The 17,795-nt window shown below is 41.5% G+C and overlaps 2 protein-coding genes across 5 annotated transcripts; one reads left to right on the forward strand and one right to left on the reverse strand.

Moving 5' to 3' along the window:
• The first annotated feature begins 200 nt into the window (after positions 1-200).
• LOC146234220 (OX-2 membrane glycoprotein) lies at positions 201-9,784 on the forward strand. 4 transcript variants are annotated; one of them, XM_084689315.1, is made up of 8 exons: positions 201-326; positions 635-719; positions 862-981; positions 1,315-1,635; positions 2,322-2,651; positions 4,949-5,233; positions 5,694-5,795; positions 6,512-9,784. In XM_084689315.1, exons 3-8 carry the CDS (start codon positions 909-911, stop codon positions 6,526-6,528), a joined length of 1,128 nt encoding a protein of 375 aa, XP_084545441.1. In that variant the 5' UTR covers positions 201-326; positions 635-719; positions 862-908; the 3' UTR covers positions 6,529-9,784. The 4 variants fall into 4 exon arrangements, with proteins under 4 accessions (XP_084545441.1, XP_084545443.1, XP_084545444.1 ...); XM_084689317.1 differs by having other exon boundaries at positions 906-981; XM_084689316.1 differs by having other exon boundaries at positions 254-326; positions 601-719.
• A 510-nt stretch (positions 9,785-10,294) lies between these two features.
• On the reverse strand, positions 10,295-16,943 carry LOC146234221 (cell surface glycoprotein CD200 receptor 1-A). Its single transcript, XM_084689319.1, has 7 exons — positions 16,584-16,943; positions 14,922-14,999; positions 12,332-12,637; positions 11,329-11,616; positions 11,023-11,119; positions 10,877-10,925; positions 10,295-10,656 (listed from the first exon to the last, which is right to left on the reverse strand). Exons 1-7 carry the CDS (start codon positions 16,654-16,656, stop codon positions 10,567-10,569), a joined length of 981 nt encoding a protein of 326 aa, XP_084545445.1. The 5' UTR covers positions 16,657-16,943; the 3' UTR covers positions 10,295-10,566.
• Between the last annotated feature and the right edge of the window lie 852 nt (positions 16,944-17,795).

Raw genomic sequence — 17,795 nt, forward strand, 5'->3', positions numbered from 1 at the left:
GAACAAATCGTTTATGTTTGCTATACCGAGACCATGCAAGTCCCATGAAAAATTTAAGAAAGACCGACCCGAGGACCCAGTCGAGTGGTGAACGAATTAGTTTTCATATATTGAGCCATGCTAAATGATATCACGATGTGCTGCCAAGAGAAAATGAACGAATCACTCTCTGAGTCTCTGAGTCATTTTAAAGATTCGTTCAAAATGAACGAATCGTTCACGAACAACAGATCACAAGTAGACCGGACCGTGAGTAGACTGTAGACGGCAAATCCATAGTAGCACTACAATCACCGAGAGACCACGCATCATCCTGAAGTTTTCGAGTAAGATATATATTTTTATTTTTCATTAAAAAAAGTAACCGTGTAAAAAATCGTATAGTTCCAGCATCCAGCCTACATTACTGAATTATAGAGATTAACATTGAAAGCAAGCGGATTTGAAGTCAAGGGATGAAGTTAACGATTTTCGGTGAATTCATTCTATAATCTTAAAAATGAAAGCGCTAATGTGAAAAAAAAGTGTTCTCAGTAGATTCATAGGAAACTGTAAGGTTGTGTGTGGTAGACTAACTATATTATCTGATGGTTGGGGTAGATCTTTGATTGTGGTCTCTCATCATCTGCACTAGGAGAGTGACAGACAGGCATACGCGTGCATAAGATGAAGCTCGCCTGATAAACAACCTGAAGACAGTCTACACCACCGTTCACACCGTAAGTTTTTTTAATCAATGATACATGGCTGGAATCATGTTCCAGCTACACATCAATCCTTGTCTTTCTTCTGCGGTTAGTTGAGCTCTGTTGTTAATTGTTTATTGTTGTGTGAGTTACTGTTTTTGACCGGTCTGACTAGTGTGACCTTTCACCCCATCCCCACACCTGACCTCTCTGGTGGAGACGATGATGTATGAGGCCGACTTGAAAAGATGCCTGCAGCTGTGCATGTCCTTATTACTGGTGGCCAAACTGCAGGGTATGTGTCCGCAATACAACAAGTGAAACTTGTGTTGTACCAAAGAAAAGAAAAGCTTGAATAATAGAGACCATTGGAGACACTTATTGTGCAGTATTATTTATTACCTTCAGCCTTTACTTCCTTACCATGTACTACTGCACATTTTGTATTTATTATATATATATATGTATTATATATATATTATTCTTTTTACTTCATTTATTATACTAACGTATTGCTGTTATTACTGAGCAATGTTGTAACCTTCTAGCAATCTCTGGCACAATAATTTCCTTTGGGTTTAATAACGAAGATCAAAGTTTTATTTGATCTTTGCTCTTTATGTCTCAGGTAGGGTGGTAGCGCCACCCCAGTTGGAGGCACCAGTCGAGCAGCCCTTCACCCTGACCTGCAGTGTGTCCGGTGTCCGGGGTGATGCTGTGAGGCAGGTCCGCTGGCTGGATGTTAAGAACCAAACTCTGCTGTCCCATCAGCCGGGCCAGGTTGACAGCGTGAGCGGGCAGCAGCACGTGCAGCTGGCCCGCTCCACCAAGGACTCCTCCGCCATCACCATCCGCAGGGTGGGCTTCAGGGATGAGGGCTGCTACACATGCATCTTTGACCTGCATCCAGTCGGATCAGAGGAGGGTCGCACCTGCCTCACCGTCACCTGTGAGAACATACTGTCTGGCCTGCGGCTGGGGGGGTCAAGGGTTCTCTTTACACAATGAAGACACAATCGACAGGAGCAAAGCAGGGGAGGGCGGTGTCGGCTGATTGATGGGCGGTGATGGAGGTGACACTGTAGATGATGATGCCGGGGATAGGCAGTTGTGGTGGTGATAGATGGTGCTTGTGGTGACAGCTATTGATGGAGTCGATGCTGTAGACAATGATGGACGTAATATAGAGGGCCGCAGAAAGAGAGCGGACAAGGCAGAGTTAGACCAGTCTGTTCACATTAGATCTATAATTAGATTCGCTGATGGTCCTCAATCATTTGCTCCGACACCATTCGTCTTTCTCTTTGGTGCCACACTTTGTTCCCAGCATTGAGTTAGCGCGTGTGTCTGTGTGTGTGTGTACACAGGTGTGCGAGAGAGAACAGTCGCCTTGAGCTCGGATCTTGGGGTTATGGAAAGAAAATGAATGCAGAGGAATGGATCCCAGTGTAGCCACTGAGGATGGAGAGAGGGATCGTTCAGTAAAGCGAAAGCAGCTGTTTCAGACACTTGAGCTAATGTCAGCTAATCTGTGTGTATCTCCGCGTCCTGTTCCCACTTTGTAGCAACATTCAGACTCCTCTCTCTCCTTTTCTCCCCCTCACTCTCTTCCCCTGTCTTTTTCTTTCCCCCCAGCTCGTCTCACATCTGAGGGTAACAAGACAGCAGTGAGTGGCAAACAGGCGTCGCTTTCTTGCTCCTACGGCCTGCCTGAAAAGGTCCAGCAAGTTCTGTGGAAGAGGACAGTCGAGCAAGGGGACTCAGGTGAAATAGCCTCTTACGCCAAGCGCAGCGACCCAATGATCGAGCCCCCCTTCCAGGGCAGGGTCTGGCTCAGCGCCTCCTTGTCCAACAGCCAGCTCACCCTCCAGCCTGTCAGCACCCAGGACGAGGGCTGCTATACCTGCCAGTACCACACCTACCCTGAGGGTACTAAGACCGCAACATCCTGCCTCTCTGTCTATGGTAACTATGGGTGGGGGGATGATTATGATAATGGAGTTGATGGTATTAGTGGTTGTGATGATGATGATGATGGTGAACATTATTATGGTGGGGGTGATGAAGACGATGATAGTGGTAATGACGATGAACATATTGAGGATGAATGTAATGACTGTGAGTGGTCTAGTAATGGTTTTTGGCCATTGGGGTTCTGTTTTTTTAGTATGTAAACAACCATCCTCCTTCCTTCACCTCTAAAAATGTTATAGCGTAGAAAAAGGTCTGTATACCTAAAAAGTGAATGGCGTCTGTTTCCCTTCTGCGCCGAGTTAAGAGCCAGTCTGAGGGTGTGTCCACTGGCTCCATGCTGGATAATGACTCTCACGGGCCTATGTAGCTGCAGTGTTATTCCTGTCTATAGTACTTGCAATACTCATGTAGGATCAGGTAACAGCAGTGGGATGTTTCCCTTCATGGCTTAGAGAAGATAGTTTGTTTGTCTGCATACTTGGCCTTATTGAAGCCGTGGGGGCAGGGGGTTGGAGGCGGTCCTGATCTGGTATCAGATTGGCCGTGCACTAAAAGGCGTCATTATGATTGTCCAACATGCACATTCTATTCAGTTGGACGTATTGTCGTAAGACAACAAATAGCATAGGCAACGAAAGCAGGGCTGTGGCGAACCCTAACCCCAAAACCTAAGCTAACCCATGGGTGTAAGGACGGAACGATAGGAACATGCATGGCATAAAAGTAACACAGTATATACACATGGTGACACAATATAGTACAATATGATATAGTTCAAATAGTTACAATATTGTAAACACGTGGCAGAATTGCAAAAGAAAGTCAGATTCAAGTGCAGCAACCGGGGATCCAGGATCAGTATAATTGATGGCAGTGTAGCGCTCGAATGTATCATGCTCCCTGAGTGACTGTATGTCAGGGCTGGGCTGGGGCCTGGGGTCCCATGCACAGAATGCTCTGGGACAGAAAAGAGGAGGAGGAGGAAAATGCGTCTGGGATCTCTTTGTTCTGAAGCTGACAGATAGGGCTGGGGCCTGAGGGGAGACACCTGCAGTCTTCTCTGAGGAGGCTGGGAGGAGGAGGAGGACAGCAATTTATTAGAGCTATGACCGGGTCATGGCTAGGACTGGAATAGGTGGAGTATAAAGCTGATATTTGATAGTGAAGAGGACAGCAGCATGTCTGTGTTTGGTAGCATGGGTTTGGTTGTGATGCGTTTGCTGGTGTTATGTGTAATTAACTAGAACATGAAACACAGGCTGACAGTTCTGCAAGAGAATGGGCTCATTGGTGAGCAGGGAGAAAGAGATGGCATGGTGGGGTGAGCGAAGGGTTGAGGGAGAGAATGGCACCAGGCTGACTGTGTCACTGTTGGCCGTAGACAGTGCTTCCCTCTTTGCTCTCTCTCCCTCTCTTCGACTGCCTCTCTCTCCCTCTCTCTGTCTCTCGCTCTCTCTCTCGGCACGCGAACACCCTCTCTCTTCCCTCTTACTTGTTTCTTGCTTTCAGTCACCTCCCCCCCCCTCTTTCCTGTATCAATGCTGGATTCCCACCACAACACTGTGTTGGTCTGAAGGGTAAGCTGTTCCTTTAGCCAAACAGATTATATTATATTCTCATCCTTATCCTCCCTTTTTCAGGCCTCGGCCTGGAGAGGAACCATGGGGCTTACAGAGCGTGGGTGTGTCAGGCAGTACTACAGTAGTTCATCTGTCCTCAGTTGTCAAAAGTGCTCCTTCATCTGCCACTGCCATAGTTCTAAACCAGATGGCTTGATGGTGGACGTTCACTAAGGTACTGATGGTTCTCTGGAACAGGAGATCAGACGTTTATAGAGGACGGTTCTACAAAAAACAGCTGAAGATTGTAGATAAAGAGCTGAAGATTGTAGATAGATACAGAGCAGATTTTTGGACAGATCTGCCCTCTTTCTGCTAGCCAACTCAAATATTCTCAATTCCATTAGACAACATTCCTCTCCGTGCTCTGAGGACAGAGAATTGAAAACAGAGGCAAGGCTTTGCATATGGATCCCAACTATGCAAGAAGCAACATTCCTCAGACTGAGACCTTGTGGTGTGTGCCTTCACACACGGGTTGTAGCTACAAGAACTAGAATCTTGAGACAAAGTGGAGCCATGGCATAATCCTGCTTTAGATATCCACACTGCAAAGACTGTTGTTTCAACTATTCAGTTACATTGTAAGTGAGATGTAGTGCAGAGTGTGTATATATCTGTGATGTATATACTGTATAAGTGTGTGTGTGTGTGTGTGTGGTTCCCCAGTGCTGCCCAAGCCCCATGTGAGCTACAAGACAGTGTCTCCAGGGGTGATCGAGGCCAACTGCACCTCCCAATCCCGCCCTCCTGCAGAGATTGTATGGAACGTGGAGAGAGACAACCGCACCATTGGGCCCCCTGTGACATCCCAACTGGCCCAAGGGGACGGGACAACCCTGGTCATCAGCACTCTCACCGTCCAAACAGGGCTCCTGAAGGACGTCTCCATCAAATGCCTGGTCCATCATAAGGGCTTAGAGTCTCCTATCGCTGTATCTATGAATACCAAGAGTGAGTTCAAGCTAGGGTTTCACACACACACACTCACACACATAAGAGAAGAGTTTGGGAGGAACCAGATCTCAATTGGCCTTGGCCTCAGATTGTCTTAAACTGACCTGTTTCTGGAATAAGTAGTCTAATGGAGCCAGTAAAAAGCCTAACCTTTATAACACTTAGATCACAATAGATTGATACATGCTGTAGTCTTGGTTTGAAACTAGCCAAGACTACAACAATTCTCATACAGAGGCCTATTGTGGACACACACACACATACACACATGCACACAGTGAGAGAGATTGTTTCACAGCAAATCAGAAATCTTCTAACCTTCAGATAAATTACAATGAATTACACATGGTTAAAACAATGTACTCTGTGTTGAAGCATCTTATAATTCTTAGACTAAATAAATGACATCCAAGAACAACAAGTGCCTACATGATGTGTTCTCTTTCTCTCTCTCTAGTTGGGACAGCTCTCACTATCCTTATCTCAGTTACAACAGTTGCAGCTCTTCTGGTTATGAGCCTCTGCTTCTGCCTCTGGAAGTGTTTCCTACGCAAAGAGGGTGAGTGACTGGCTGACTGGCCGGCTGACTAACTGACTGGCTATCTGATGTGCTGACCGACACATGCATGTCCACAGAAAACATAGAAACACATGTGCTTAAAGGCAGGGTAGGTCATGTTTTGAGAAGCACTTTTGTCATTATTGCTGAAATAAACGTCACATTCTGATAGTAATCAATAAATCAAATGCTCTGACAGTAAAATAAAATAAATCCAATGTCTGTGTACATAGCGAGACTGTAAAAAACACAACCTAGAAGACAGGCAAGTAGCTCCTCCAATCATTGCATTCGATCCGAATGCAATGATTGGAGGAGCTACTTGCCTGTCTTCTACCTGTCTGTGCACTCATTGCAGTAGTCAGGGACTAGCCTTCATTGGTTTTGGGGGAGTGGCTTTGAAGGGAGGGGGTCCGTTGTTTTGGCTTGGGTACTTTCAAACTCAAGCCAAAATAGCTAGTTTTGTAAAACGACCTGCCTTTAACATACTTTAGAAATAGTATGAATACTTTTTACACTCTCCCTTGTTCAGAGGAGGACAGGGGAAACATAGTATGTGATTAGTTTTACCTCGCTGACCTGGCTATTATGAGAACGTAATTGGTTGTCAAGGCCATAATTCTCTACAGCTGGATTGCGTCAGTGCTTCTTTTGGACTCTTGTTTTACAAAGCTGAGATTGTTTCCCTGCTTTTTGTGCTATAAACTCATTTATAGATGGAGATCCATCCTAAGGAGGGCCAAGAGAATAGGATGCTGCTTCAGCTTGCATGTGTGTGTCGGTGTGCATGTGTAGGGGAAGGTAATACCTATAGCGTGAAGACAATGGCTTAATGGTTTAGCTAGCTGACCCAGTGCAACCAATCAACTTCAGCTTATCAACTGTGGGGAAAAACACAGGAAAGAGAGAGGATGACATCACATCAGAAGACATATACAGCACACTACACTACAATCAAGACCAACATCACTGGAGCGCTTGAGAGACCCAAACATCAATGATACCCTCCGTTTACCTCTACTCCTAAAAGACAGAATTACTCTCAATCCCCAGCTAGTCCATAAGGATACTTGTAGACTCGGTATTTCAATACACCTTTTTATTTTAATACCCTGGTTAGAATAATATTTTAACTGAGGAGTTTTGGGGTTACAGTTTTTGTCCGGTGTAAATATCTGGCAATATCATACACTAGATATTATTTGTGTGTCGAAGGGAGCAAATAACTGAGTGTGTGCATGAGAATTTGGTTATATTCCATGGTCAGATGGTTTGATCAGATTCTCTGAAACTGACGTTATGGTCACGTCCTGCAGGCGCCAAGGGTGGAATGCATTATAAATGTGTCTGGCCAGCTAGTTGCCAATTGTAAACGCTTAGTTGTGTGTGTCTGCGTGTGTCTAGACAGTTACGTACAATTGTATGTTTTTTATTATACGATCTATTCCTTTTTCATGTTTGACTCGTGCTTCATGTGCATGGTGTGATATCTATTTGTAGATGTGTAGTGTACACACACCACAGGCTCATGTTTATTAGTATGAGAAACGGTGTATTTCCCTGTCAATGTCATTTTTGATGTGTCGAAAGCATTCAATTTGTGTGTGGAGGGGCCATGGTTTCCATGTTTGTCCTGTTTTCCTAAGCATGCTGACACACTGAACAGCTCATTGATACCCATGGTTAAAGCCCCCATATGAAGATAAATGCTGTTGCTTGATAAATATCAATAAATGACTGAGAAAGCTTACAATTCTTTACAATATTTAAAAGCTATTCTGCCTGAGACAGAAAAAAACATTGACCTCAAATTGTTTTGTTTTGACCGTGTGATTTTGCTTGAGGGTTGCATCAAGGGTGATCCGACTGAATTGGCCGTGTCAAAGTAAAATTCCTTTCCCATCATCTGGTTTTGGTCAAGAAATAATGCACATTTGCACTTTGTTCAAACGGTGTTTAATCCTTTGTCGGGGCTATGGGAATAGTTTGGGAGGTCAAACACACACTCTCCCTTCAATCTACCACTATATCGTGCTCTCTCTAGGTGTCTCTCGCACACAAACACACACACAGTTGCAAATGTCCCCGTTGATCTTTGAGTTCAAGTATATAAATGCGCCCCCCCCCCTCCCGCACACACACGTACACACACAGCTCTTTGTGTGATTGCGAGCTGAGCGTGTGTGTGTAGGCTTGACATGTTAAGTGGATTATGGTACCAAAATAAAGCTAGTAATGTTTACTCCTGAGCAAATCTGATCACTCCATTGTCCAAACTTCAGTAGTGCACAGTAAAGTGTACTACTGCTTTTTTCTCATCAGGGATATCATAGTGATGGGGATGGAATACAAGGGGGATAAGGTCACATGGTCGCTGAGTGACCTCAGTCTGGAAGCAGTCATGCCTCATATACTGCCTCCTCATCCCCGCTTTCACTCCCGACTCTCTCCTTGTCCATGTCCTCTGAAGGGCTTTGTCTTCTAAGGACAACACACACAGATACCAGTGTGCACCGGGTTTCAGAGATAATGCAGTGAGGCCAGCTATGGGTGTAGGCGCTGAGTGTGTGCCCTGTGTAGTAATTATAGGAAAAGAAAGAGCCGTTTTGAGGAATTACATTTACATCTCTGCATTCCAATTAAATGAAGCTTTTGTTGAAATATTGTTACTATTATTATGTATTATTCTCCATAACTACATAGTATTACCTCAAGAAGAATCATGAATGTGTGTGTCCTTCTTTTTTTGGTTGGCTTTTTTTTTTTGTGACTGTTTTGCCACTAATTACAAACACAGTAACTGTGAGTTCCGACAAAGCCAAGAGAAAGCTTCAGCACATCCACAGAGATGAAGAGACTCCACCTGTTGGAGGATACATCTCAAATCTCCAATTAAATAGAGGTCTTCCTTGAAAGAGGTTTGATAACAGTTAGCTTAGCACAACGTCCCAGTCTCCAGCACAAACAGGGCCTCTATGACACCTGCAAGTAGGTTGTAGCAAGTAGGTCTGAGGCTGACCTCCGAGCACTGTCAGTTAGAGAAAAAAACTTCAAGAGGGAATGAGCATCGACAGACCAGAGACAGAATACCATTTCTCCACTAGAGGTCAGCATGTATCTCTGTTGAGGCCTCCAGGTTGGTTGTTTAAAAGCCAATTCAGCGACACAACCCTCCCTCATCGAACCAATCCAGGATACACTGTTCATCTCCAGCTGAGCTTCATAATCTCTCAAATTTGATTTCTGTCCTACTAGATCTGCCCAAGTCAACTGTAAGTGCCATTATTTGGAAGCGTCTTGAACCATAAGACCGACTGCCCTTTTGCTGGTCTGACGGTTTCCCCACAGCCTCCACGTCACTTACAGTTGGTGGTGGGGCTAAAGCCTAGAAAAGTGCCAAAGGAAGGTTTTGCCTATGGGTAAACTTAAGACATTTTAATTATGTTACGAATTTGTGTATTTTGGTGTCTTCTTGTTGTATTTTGTAGTTCTGATTTGTAACCATCTGTGCCTGCACTCTACTGTCTTATGTCTAAATATCTATTAAACTGTAATAACTAAACATACTGACTGCATACTATTCACTAGAAGCAGGTAGGAGGAATGATACAGGGCACTGTAAATATTAAGGAAACTGACAACCTGAGGTCAGCTCCTTATTTTTCTCTCTCTTTTTCATTTATAATAGTCATGGTAGAGTAGGTAATATTACATATTTGCCTTGTTATTGATTGAATTAATTTGCCATGCTATTAAATATACATATCAACTATTCACAGGAGTTGATGCTAGAAATATACATTTCATTCAGGCTACATGTCTGAAGGACAGAAAACTTGTACAAAGGAACCCCTGCGACATCTGCTGAGAGACAAGAGAATTGCAGCCTTGAAAGCAGGGGGGGGGAAATGGCTGATTGGGAGGCTGGCAGCAATTTAAAAGAAGGAGCTTTTTCCATGTGAATTCTAAAATGTAAAAATACTGGGTGACTAGGAAAGATATATACAGTTTGATACATCGCATCCAAACTTTGTAACATTTACATCCATGGGTGCCCACGTTACATCATCCACAACATTGCCAAACAGGCTGGGCTGGTAATTTTGGAGGTAAGCATAATCATGTATGCTTTCCGTTACCTATCCGTGAAGCCTAATGCTAAGTAAAATAGTTTGTTATACTGTTGGGGACCATACAATCGCTAGCTGGCATATCATTGTGTTGGGGACTGTGTTTGGCAAATGTTATGTTTCACAGGTATATGCTTGTTATCAATCCTGCTTTTTTGGTGTAGACACACAATTTTGTACTAATCTGTTATATTTATAACATTTATTTGTATAGTATACATAGTATGTTAAATACTGTGTGCGTGTTAATGTTTACAGATAATGTGAATTCAACATCTGTGCACTTCCGGTTGTGAAGGAATATCTTGATCATTACAAGGTCTCAGTCAACAGTCAAAAAGGAGTGTTAGAATATTTTAGCACCAGACACGCACATTTGTCTGAAAACATCCCACACACCCTCAGCCTAGCACCAGTAGTTTCACACACTCGAGACCAGGGTTCTCAGGGGGAACAGAACAGTTGGGCTCACTGTCTCAGTTCTCAGGCTGTAAACTACTTTTCCACTCTGATCAAAAGACATTTATCAGCAAGTCTATGATGCTCTCCCTGTTTAGTTTTTTTCTTCAATTACAGTTTCATAAGCTTCCAAATTCTAAGGGGAGTGTGTGGTTAAGCATGTGTGTGTATGTATGTGTGTTTTATTTAAAGAAGTCGTCAGAAGAGTTGTAGATGGTGTTTACACGCTGCACATAGCTAGCGTATGGCTCAACTTCTTCCACTTCATCAACCTGAAAAATACAGACACCCTCAGTCACATTTTCACAATGACAATATTCTGAATTCACTGTCTTAACTCCATGATCACCAACAGCATTACAGTATACGTTCATAACCCCCATCAGTACCAATGGTGTTCATACACTGTCATAACCCTATCATGTAAGAAGTTGTGATCGGTCATAGATAGGGATCATTTCAAAGTGTGCAACTGCAGGGTTCTTTACATACCGGTGAACATTTTGACTCCACCGGTGTGGTGTTGGACACAAAGCGATTCCTTGAAATCCAAATTGACATGACACAAAACTGACTTCAGAACCATATAACTACATGCAACTTTTAAATGAATGTTTGCACCAATTAAGACATCCTACCTGATTGTGTGAAGGTTCCTCAGAGTGAAGTATATGCCGCCAAAAACTGCTATGACTATACTGATGGTTACCACAGAGATGACGATGATCTGAGATTCTGAGAGGGAGACATAAATACATGAAGTAGACCTGATACTTATTCATTATGCTGATATATATTTAGGGTGGGTGATTACACAATCCCTCCCAACTGCACACAACACACCATACAAGAACAAAGCAACACAATTACTATCTGAACCCCTTTAAAAAAAAGTGATTTAGTGGCCTAATAGTTTTACAGTTTAAGTGACAGTCAACTCATACCAGAAAAAGAATATTTTGTTGCGATATTCGGATCATATGTCTGCTCATCTGTCCAGGAAGGATGACTGACAACACAGCTAAGGTTTGTCATGGCAACGCCCTCAGGTAGTACCAAGCGACTGCGCACAGAATGGAATCCATCCAAGAGGTCAGTTGTGATCACAGCTGAGGAGGAGTTCCATGTGGTCCTCCAGGTGATGGAAGCAGCAGGCTTGCCTCTGACAGCCTCACACACAGCCACATATGTGCTGCCCTCTTTCTCTATCCGGGCAGAAACAGTGGGAGGAGCTGCACAGAAAGGAATCAAGGAGATGAATCTGACACTTGTCACACCATCTCAGTATGTTAAGGGTAAGTCTAGTACATTTTTGTAGGGATGCACGATACATTTCGGATAGACAAGCTATTGGCAGATAATGGGAAATTTAGTTATAGCTGATATGAAGCTAAAATATGAAGCCAATTTAGCTTTCATTGATTTTACAAGCGCAGCATGCTGTTGTCATGCTCACAACATCCAACTGCTGCACATGGATAGGTAAAACCATGCAGTGTTAACTTTCTCTGGGTCTCAATAGTAGGGTCAGGTCCGCAGTAAAAAATGTAGCACCAACCATTTTTTCAACAATGTTTAAATTTTGAAAATGTGACGGATGTAGTTCAAGTCAAAGTACGAGGAACAATGTTATGGCGAAGTAGTATGTCCCATTTGTTAGTATACTGCATGCAAAAGTAAGTCCTTTGTAATGGCATCTGCAATACTTAAAAAAGATAAATAGATAAAATATCTATGAGTTATAGCACTACCATGGGGTGGAAATTTGAGAGCAGAGTTCCTACTTGTTAAAATACCAAAGATTATTTGAAAATATATATATATATATATGTTGTCTTATCAGTATTGACAATGAAAAGCAGTTTGAAAAAATCCATAACGTGCATTTCCTACATTGTTTTGAAAATTGTAGGTAGTAGGTACCAGTAGTTGTGAATAATGTCTCACCTATTACCGACACTTCAATCTTTGCAGTGTAGCTCCCTCCCTTATGAACTGTTTCACAAAAGTAGGAGCCTTCATCTCTCTCAGAGAACTCTGGGATGTACAGATAGGACTCTCCATTGGTTGTATTGCACAGGGTTTTGCCATCGTTGCAGGTGTTAATGTTTTGGCCATCTTCAGTAGATGATATTTGACACAGTTCTTCATGGGTGGGTATCTTCCAGATGGTATAGATCATTTCATGCCATGTCTTGTTGCTGCACTGCAAAGTGACATAACTCCCTACCCGGAAATGCTCACTTCTGTAGACTGAAAAATATAGAATTTCATTTTTGTGAGTACAAACACTAATACACACAATAAATACATTTCTAGGCATCTGATGTGATTTAGCAAGAGAGTGCTGAGTTTGCCATTTAGGTACAAGTACTCAGCTACAGTGTAGATAAAAACCATGGACAAACAACAAAGTGACCCAAAAACCGAAAAGGGGACTAGAAAGGGTACAGTTGTACCCTCCATTGATGTCACAAAACAATACAAAAGCGCATTGCATCACAAACTAGGAGTGCTGTTGCAATCTGTCTTTGGCCTAAATTTACAGTGGGTTCCTGGTCATTTGATTGATTCATAATTGTGGTCAATTACAGAACTGGGTGTGACCCACAAAGCAAAACTTGTAGGCTAAACTTGGGAAAACATTTAGGCTTTTCTGTGTAAATAGAGCTAGCTATCTATTTCCAAGAACTTCTCTATACATGGTGGCATATCCAGCAGAGATTGATTTTGTTTGTTGTACTAAATAAAAGAACAAAAAATATATATTAACTGGTTACCATTATCACAAATAAACGTTTTGGGTTTCATTTTTGTTCCTTGAACTGGTTCAAAGCCTTTCTTGTGACACATAATGACCTTACCTAACGTGATGAAAGTATATAACTAAATTCTGTCAGATCACAAATAAACATGTGGTTAAGAGCAGAGTAGCTCATTATGTCAGGTAAGAAATATCTATCGAAGTCGATTTCTACGTCTATAAATGTTGTGAAGAGTAGAGTAGTTCATTCTGTCAGGTAGGGAATGGACTACCACCTCTATATGGTGTTAAGAGTAGAGTAGCTCATTATGTCAGGTAGGAAATATCAAATAGATAATGTACTGATGGATGAGGATAGATTGTGTTGTGCCCAGACGTCAAATGTTGCAATAAACCAGAGGAGAATACGAGTGGTCAGACATTTCTCAACAGAAGAAAGAACAGAGTACAGTTCAAAATGTTTTATATCATCAACCATTTAGACAGAAATTCCCATCATATTGTCAATTTCATGCAAGACACATTTCATGTAACAGTGGACTTGAATGCTTTTAAAATTAAGTCTATATTATCTTCCATATCTAGAAGCATTCAGAATGAGCTTGCGGGAAATGTGTTATCTGGCAGCGTGCATAGATACAGGATCAGTCTTCACATCAAGAATTGATCCAGAAAGTATATGAAATTAGGGCACAACTCCAGTTTAAGTAAACACTAATGGTACCATTCACCAGACATAGAAATTATTTTTAAAGCGGTAGTCTAATTTTAAAATAAGAACTCCATAGCTATAAAAAAAACCAAGGTCAACATTGGTTGTGTTGTATAGGGTTTTACCCTCCTCGCAGGTGTTTTGGCCATCTTCAGTGGATTTTATTATATAGAAGGTCACAAAGAGAGCTGATCTGAAATGAATTCATAAATATATTTATGATTAAACAACCAGGCAACATTACAGAATTAAGAAATACAACATAATGGTGGAATAGCATTTTCTTTAGTACTGTCCAATACAACATTCATTAATAACAACATCCATCATAATTGATTTCACAGTACACCAACATGGTAAGACTGAAATAGAATTCTTGTTTTCCAGAACATTTGAAGAAGGGAAGAAAACCATGAAAAAAGTAATTTTTATGTTCCCAAACAGCTAGTTTGCATAAGAAAAGCTATGTTAAACAACTGAAAAAAAAGAAAAAAAAGTTTTCTAGCAAATTGTAGTGACAACATTTTATCTATTATATAAATTTAATTTACCTGTAAAAGACCATTCTTTCCACCATGAAAATGCTGTGTAGTTTAAAATTATGGGCACTAGCGCATAGTGCCCATGATGCAGTCGATGATTTAAGATGCCAGTGAAACACAAATACAGATTTCTTGAACTGTAGATAATGCACAGTGCACATATCGTTTAGGCTCGCAAGAGCTTAGTCCAGCTCAGTCAACCAAACTGGTGGCAAACTATTTTTCATGTTGAACTGCTTACCCAATCAACGTCAATCGCGACACTGCACTCCATTGGTTTAGAAAGAGCACACCTGCAAAATATAAACTTTGCAGAGTGCCCGGGACTCTAGATAATCATGGGACACTAAACCCATTCTAAGACGTGGATACACACACAGATTCCTGTGTCCAAAATGCTCCAAAATGCACTGCACATGCACACATACTGTTGGTAGGTCGTTGTGTGTTCCACAAAACACATTTGCAACGCAATGGGGGACGGGTTGGAAAAATAATAATAATAGTAGAGACATTTACCATGGAGTTTGGCCTCTCCTTGCATGTTGGAGGTGGAGGAAGGGGTGGAGCGATGGTTAGCACTATTGGGGTTGTTTCCTGAGGGACAGTGAAAGGGGGGGAGGGGGAGGTGCAAGTTAGCTGCATAGCGTTATCAACATTCAGGTAGATTATTTTCTTATTGTCTTACTGGAGAGTCATGTAGTTTGAAGGTTGATTAAATCAGCCCTATCCTAGTTCTTATCTCAAAATGACAAACTGAAAATCATCAAAGTGCTGGTTACAGAGGGGGTTAGGTGAACATTCAATGTAGCTGTTCAGAGTAGCTGTTCAATAACTGTTCATATGGTATATGGTCTGTTTCTGGAAATAGCATTGAAGTTAAATTAGGGTCAAAAAGACCTTTGTGAAAAGAAGTGTGAAACTGGATATTTACGAGGAACATAGATTTGTACGACATTTAGTTTCATGTGAAATTCAGTATTTAACTGTGAAGTTAATTTACAGTGTTATCACTTTTGTGTTGTGTTTTTGCATCTTGTAAATAAACCCAACATTGTATAATCGTTGTCATGTTTTTAGTCTTATATACATCTTATACTATAAATCTTCATATAGCAAGGAGAGAATAACGTCAAACACCACACAAAGAAAAGCTGTTCCATTGATTAAAAAACATTTGTTATACTTTTGCTCTTGCTTCCTTCAGCAGATTTTTGGTCAGTTATGGTAAACTGTGTGTAGTATGATCTCATGGAAGGTTGAGTTCTAGTAATCTACCCACTAAATAGGAAATTTCAGGGTTACAGACTTTCCTTCTTTCATTTCTATTCTTGTTTGTTTAAGCTCAACGAGAGTAACAAACACCTGTGGTCGACTGGGAAACCCACAGGACCCACATATTAAAACTCATGCTCAACTCTTTGAATCCCCCCAAATAGAAAAGCACTGCTATATTACTTTCGTAGATCTTTGTGAAATGATCATTTCCACAAAGGAAAGAGTAAAGAAACATCTGAGAATTCTCTGCAAGATTAGTCAGATCTTCAGAATGGCACAGAATGTGAAAAATAACATAAGCCATGGATCACAAAAACAGAATTCCACAAAGTGGTGTGTGGGGACTGCAAGAAATACATTCCTGACCTAAGGAGATAAAGGGACTACTTGACTTGACACAAACAGCATAGTCGTAAAACAAACTTGGACACTTGTATCAGAGATATTTGTTATCCATCTGAATGTGTGGAACCTTGAATTGACCTCAAACTAACAACCTATTGCACTAATTTGCACTATTGCACTGTTCTCCACTTAGGTTAGAATAGGTTATAGGGTTGAAACAGGTTTTTTGTGCATTTAGGGTTAGTATAGTGTACTATTTATTGTTATCTGTAATTTAGGAAGTTTTAGTATTAGGGTTAGTATAGTCGATTATTTAATGTTCTGTATATTAGGAAGTTTCACTTATTTAAGCTCAGCATAGATGTAAATTATGTTCCGTGTACTTATATGTTATGTTATGCCAGGTGCTTGCGTTGTCTTGTCTTAAGAATTTCAGTGCCCAGTCTAACCTTGTGTTGTTCTGTGTACCTGACAAATAAAAGACTTGAACTTGAACTATTGTACAGTCATCTGTACACTATGAAAGCAGTCAAAGAAACCTTTTTTAGGTTAACATACCTTCCACAAGACTCCATGTTTCGGTCACGGCCAGGAAATATAGCACAGCTCCTAGTATCCACATGTTCCTCATCTTTTCAGTAGATCCGGAACATTCCTCCAAACTAAACTAAAAATCTTCAACTTTCAATCCTGTAGACCGGAATCATCAATGTAAACCTGAAGGCCTATCACTTTCCCTAAACTCTAGAAACCATAGCCTTGAAGCCCTTGACTATTCTTTCATTCTCCATTTGTTTAAACAATTGGAGTGATCAAATTTAGCAGCCTTTTCCCGCAAGTCCCTGTGATCTTCCTAAACTTTTCTTTCCTTCTTCATATGTTCTTTGAAATCTTTGGACTCTTATTGTGACCTTCTTGCTCTTCCCTACTATTCGCCCTTTTCAACCCCCATCCCCCTCCCACACAGGGTGACGTTGTCAGCTCTGACGGCAGTTTCCCTTCTGTCTTGTCACATGACTACATCCGAGACAGTTATGAAGCTTTGGCACAATAATATTTACAAAGTGCATTGGGTAGAACGCAGACATAAAATGGAGAATATGTCAACATCTCTATTATGCCTATTTGGCCTTCAAGTGGCCAGACCATATTTGATTGTGGTCCAACCTGATTGATAGCAGTTAGTCCAACTTAGTACTGATAAATAAGCAAATAAAAAGGTGGTATAGTATTTTTACCTAACTCACAGTAAAACAGACCTGTTACGGCTCTTATCAGACTCATAGTGGTTTACATCTGCAACACTGCTGGCTCAGCTTATCACCAGTTTACCATCTTAGAAGACTAATGAACCAAACCGCAAATTCAGCAGGAGAGATAATTTTTTATGTAGAGTACAATTTTCTGTTATACAGGATGTGGTGTGAGCATACAGAGTTAATATCAGCAGTTTTTGTCTGTGTAATAGCATGATTGTCACCCATGAGGTCCCATCCATCTCACCTTCCTGTGAGAGAACAGCTAGATGGAGGTAGGGATTGAAAAGACAGTGGTTTTGTGACTCATCCTGTACATTCATATACCCAATGATTGGGTAACCCCCCCCCACACCCTTGTTGATAGACTCATCAACAAGTGCAACATCTCTATTTGAATAGGCGGCACAACAAAACAAGAAAAATCCATTAGCTGTTGCAGTGACAGAGCTTATGTTCCTCCGTCTGTGGTTTAGAGGTTAATATTAGCCAACATTTGCTAGGGCGGAAGGCC

This window comes from Hypomesus nipponensis, chromosome 23 (assembly GCF_054491055.1).
Source record: "Hypomesus nipponensis isolate SF chromosome 23, ASM5449105v1, whole genome shotgun sequence".
NCBI classification, from domain to species: Eukaryota; Metazoa; Chordata; class Actinopteri; order Osmeriformes; family Osmeridae; genus Hypomesus; species Hypomesus nipponensis.

Bases quoted from the DNA above. Each gene is read 5' to 3' on its own strand.
- LOC146234220 (XM_084689315.1), top strand. From the start codon at position 909: ATGATGTATGAGGCCGACTTGAAAAGATGCCTGCAGCTGTGCATGTCC. The intron at 1,636-2,321 runs GTGAGAACATAC...CTTTCCCCCCAG, and splicing joins CACCTGCCTCACCGTCACCT to CTCGTCTCACATCTGAGGGT. The intron at 2,652-4,948 runs GTAACTATGGGT...GTGGTTCCCCAG, and splicing joins ATCCTGCCTCTCTGTCTATG to TGCTGCCCAAGCCCCATGTG.
- LOC146234221 (XM_084689319.1), bottom strand. From the start codon at position 16,656: ATGAGGAACATGTGGATACTAGGAGCTGTGCTATATTTCCTGGCCGTG. The intron at 12,638-14,921 runs GTAAATGTCTCT...TATATTTTTCAG, and splicing joins AGGAGAGGCCAAACTCCATG to TCTACAGAAGTGAGCATTTC. The intron at 10,926-11,022 runs GTAGGATGTCTT...TTGGATTTCAAG, and splicing joins AGGAACCTTCACACAATCAG to GAATCGCTTTGTGTCCAACA.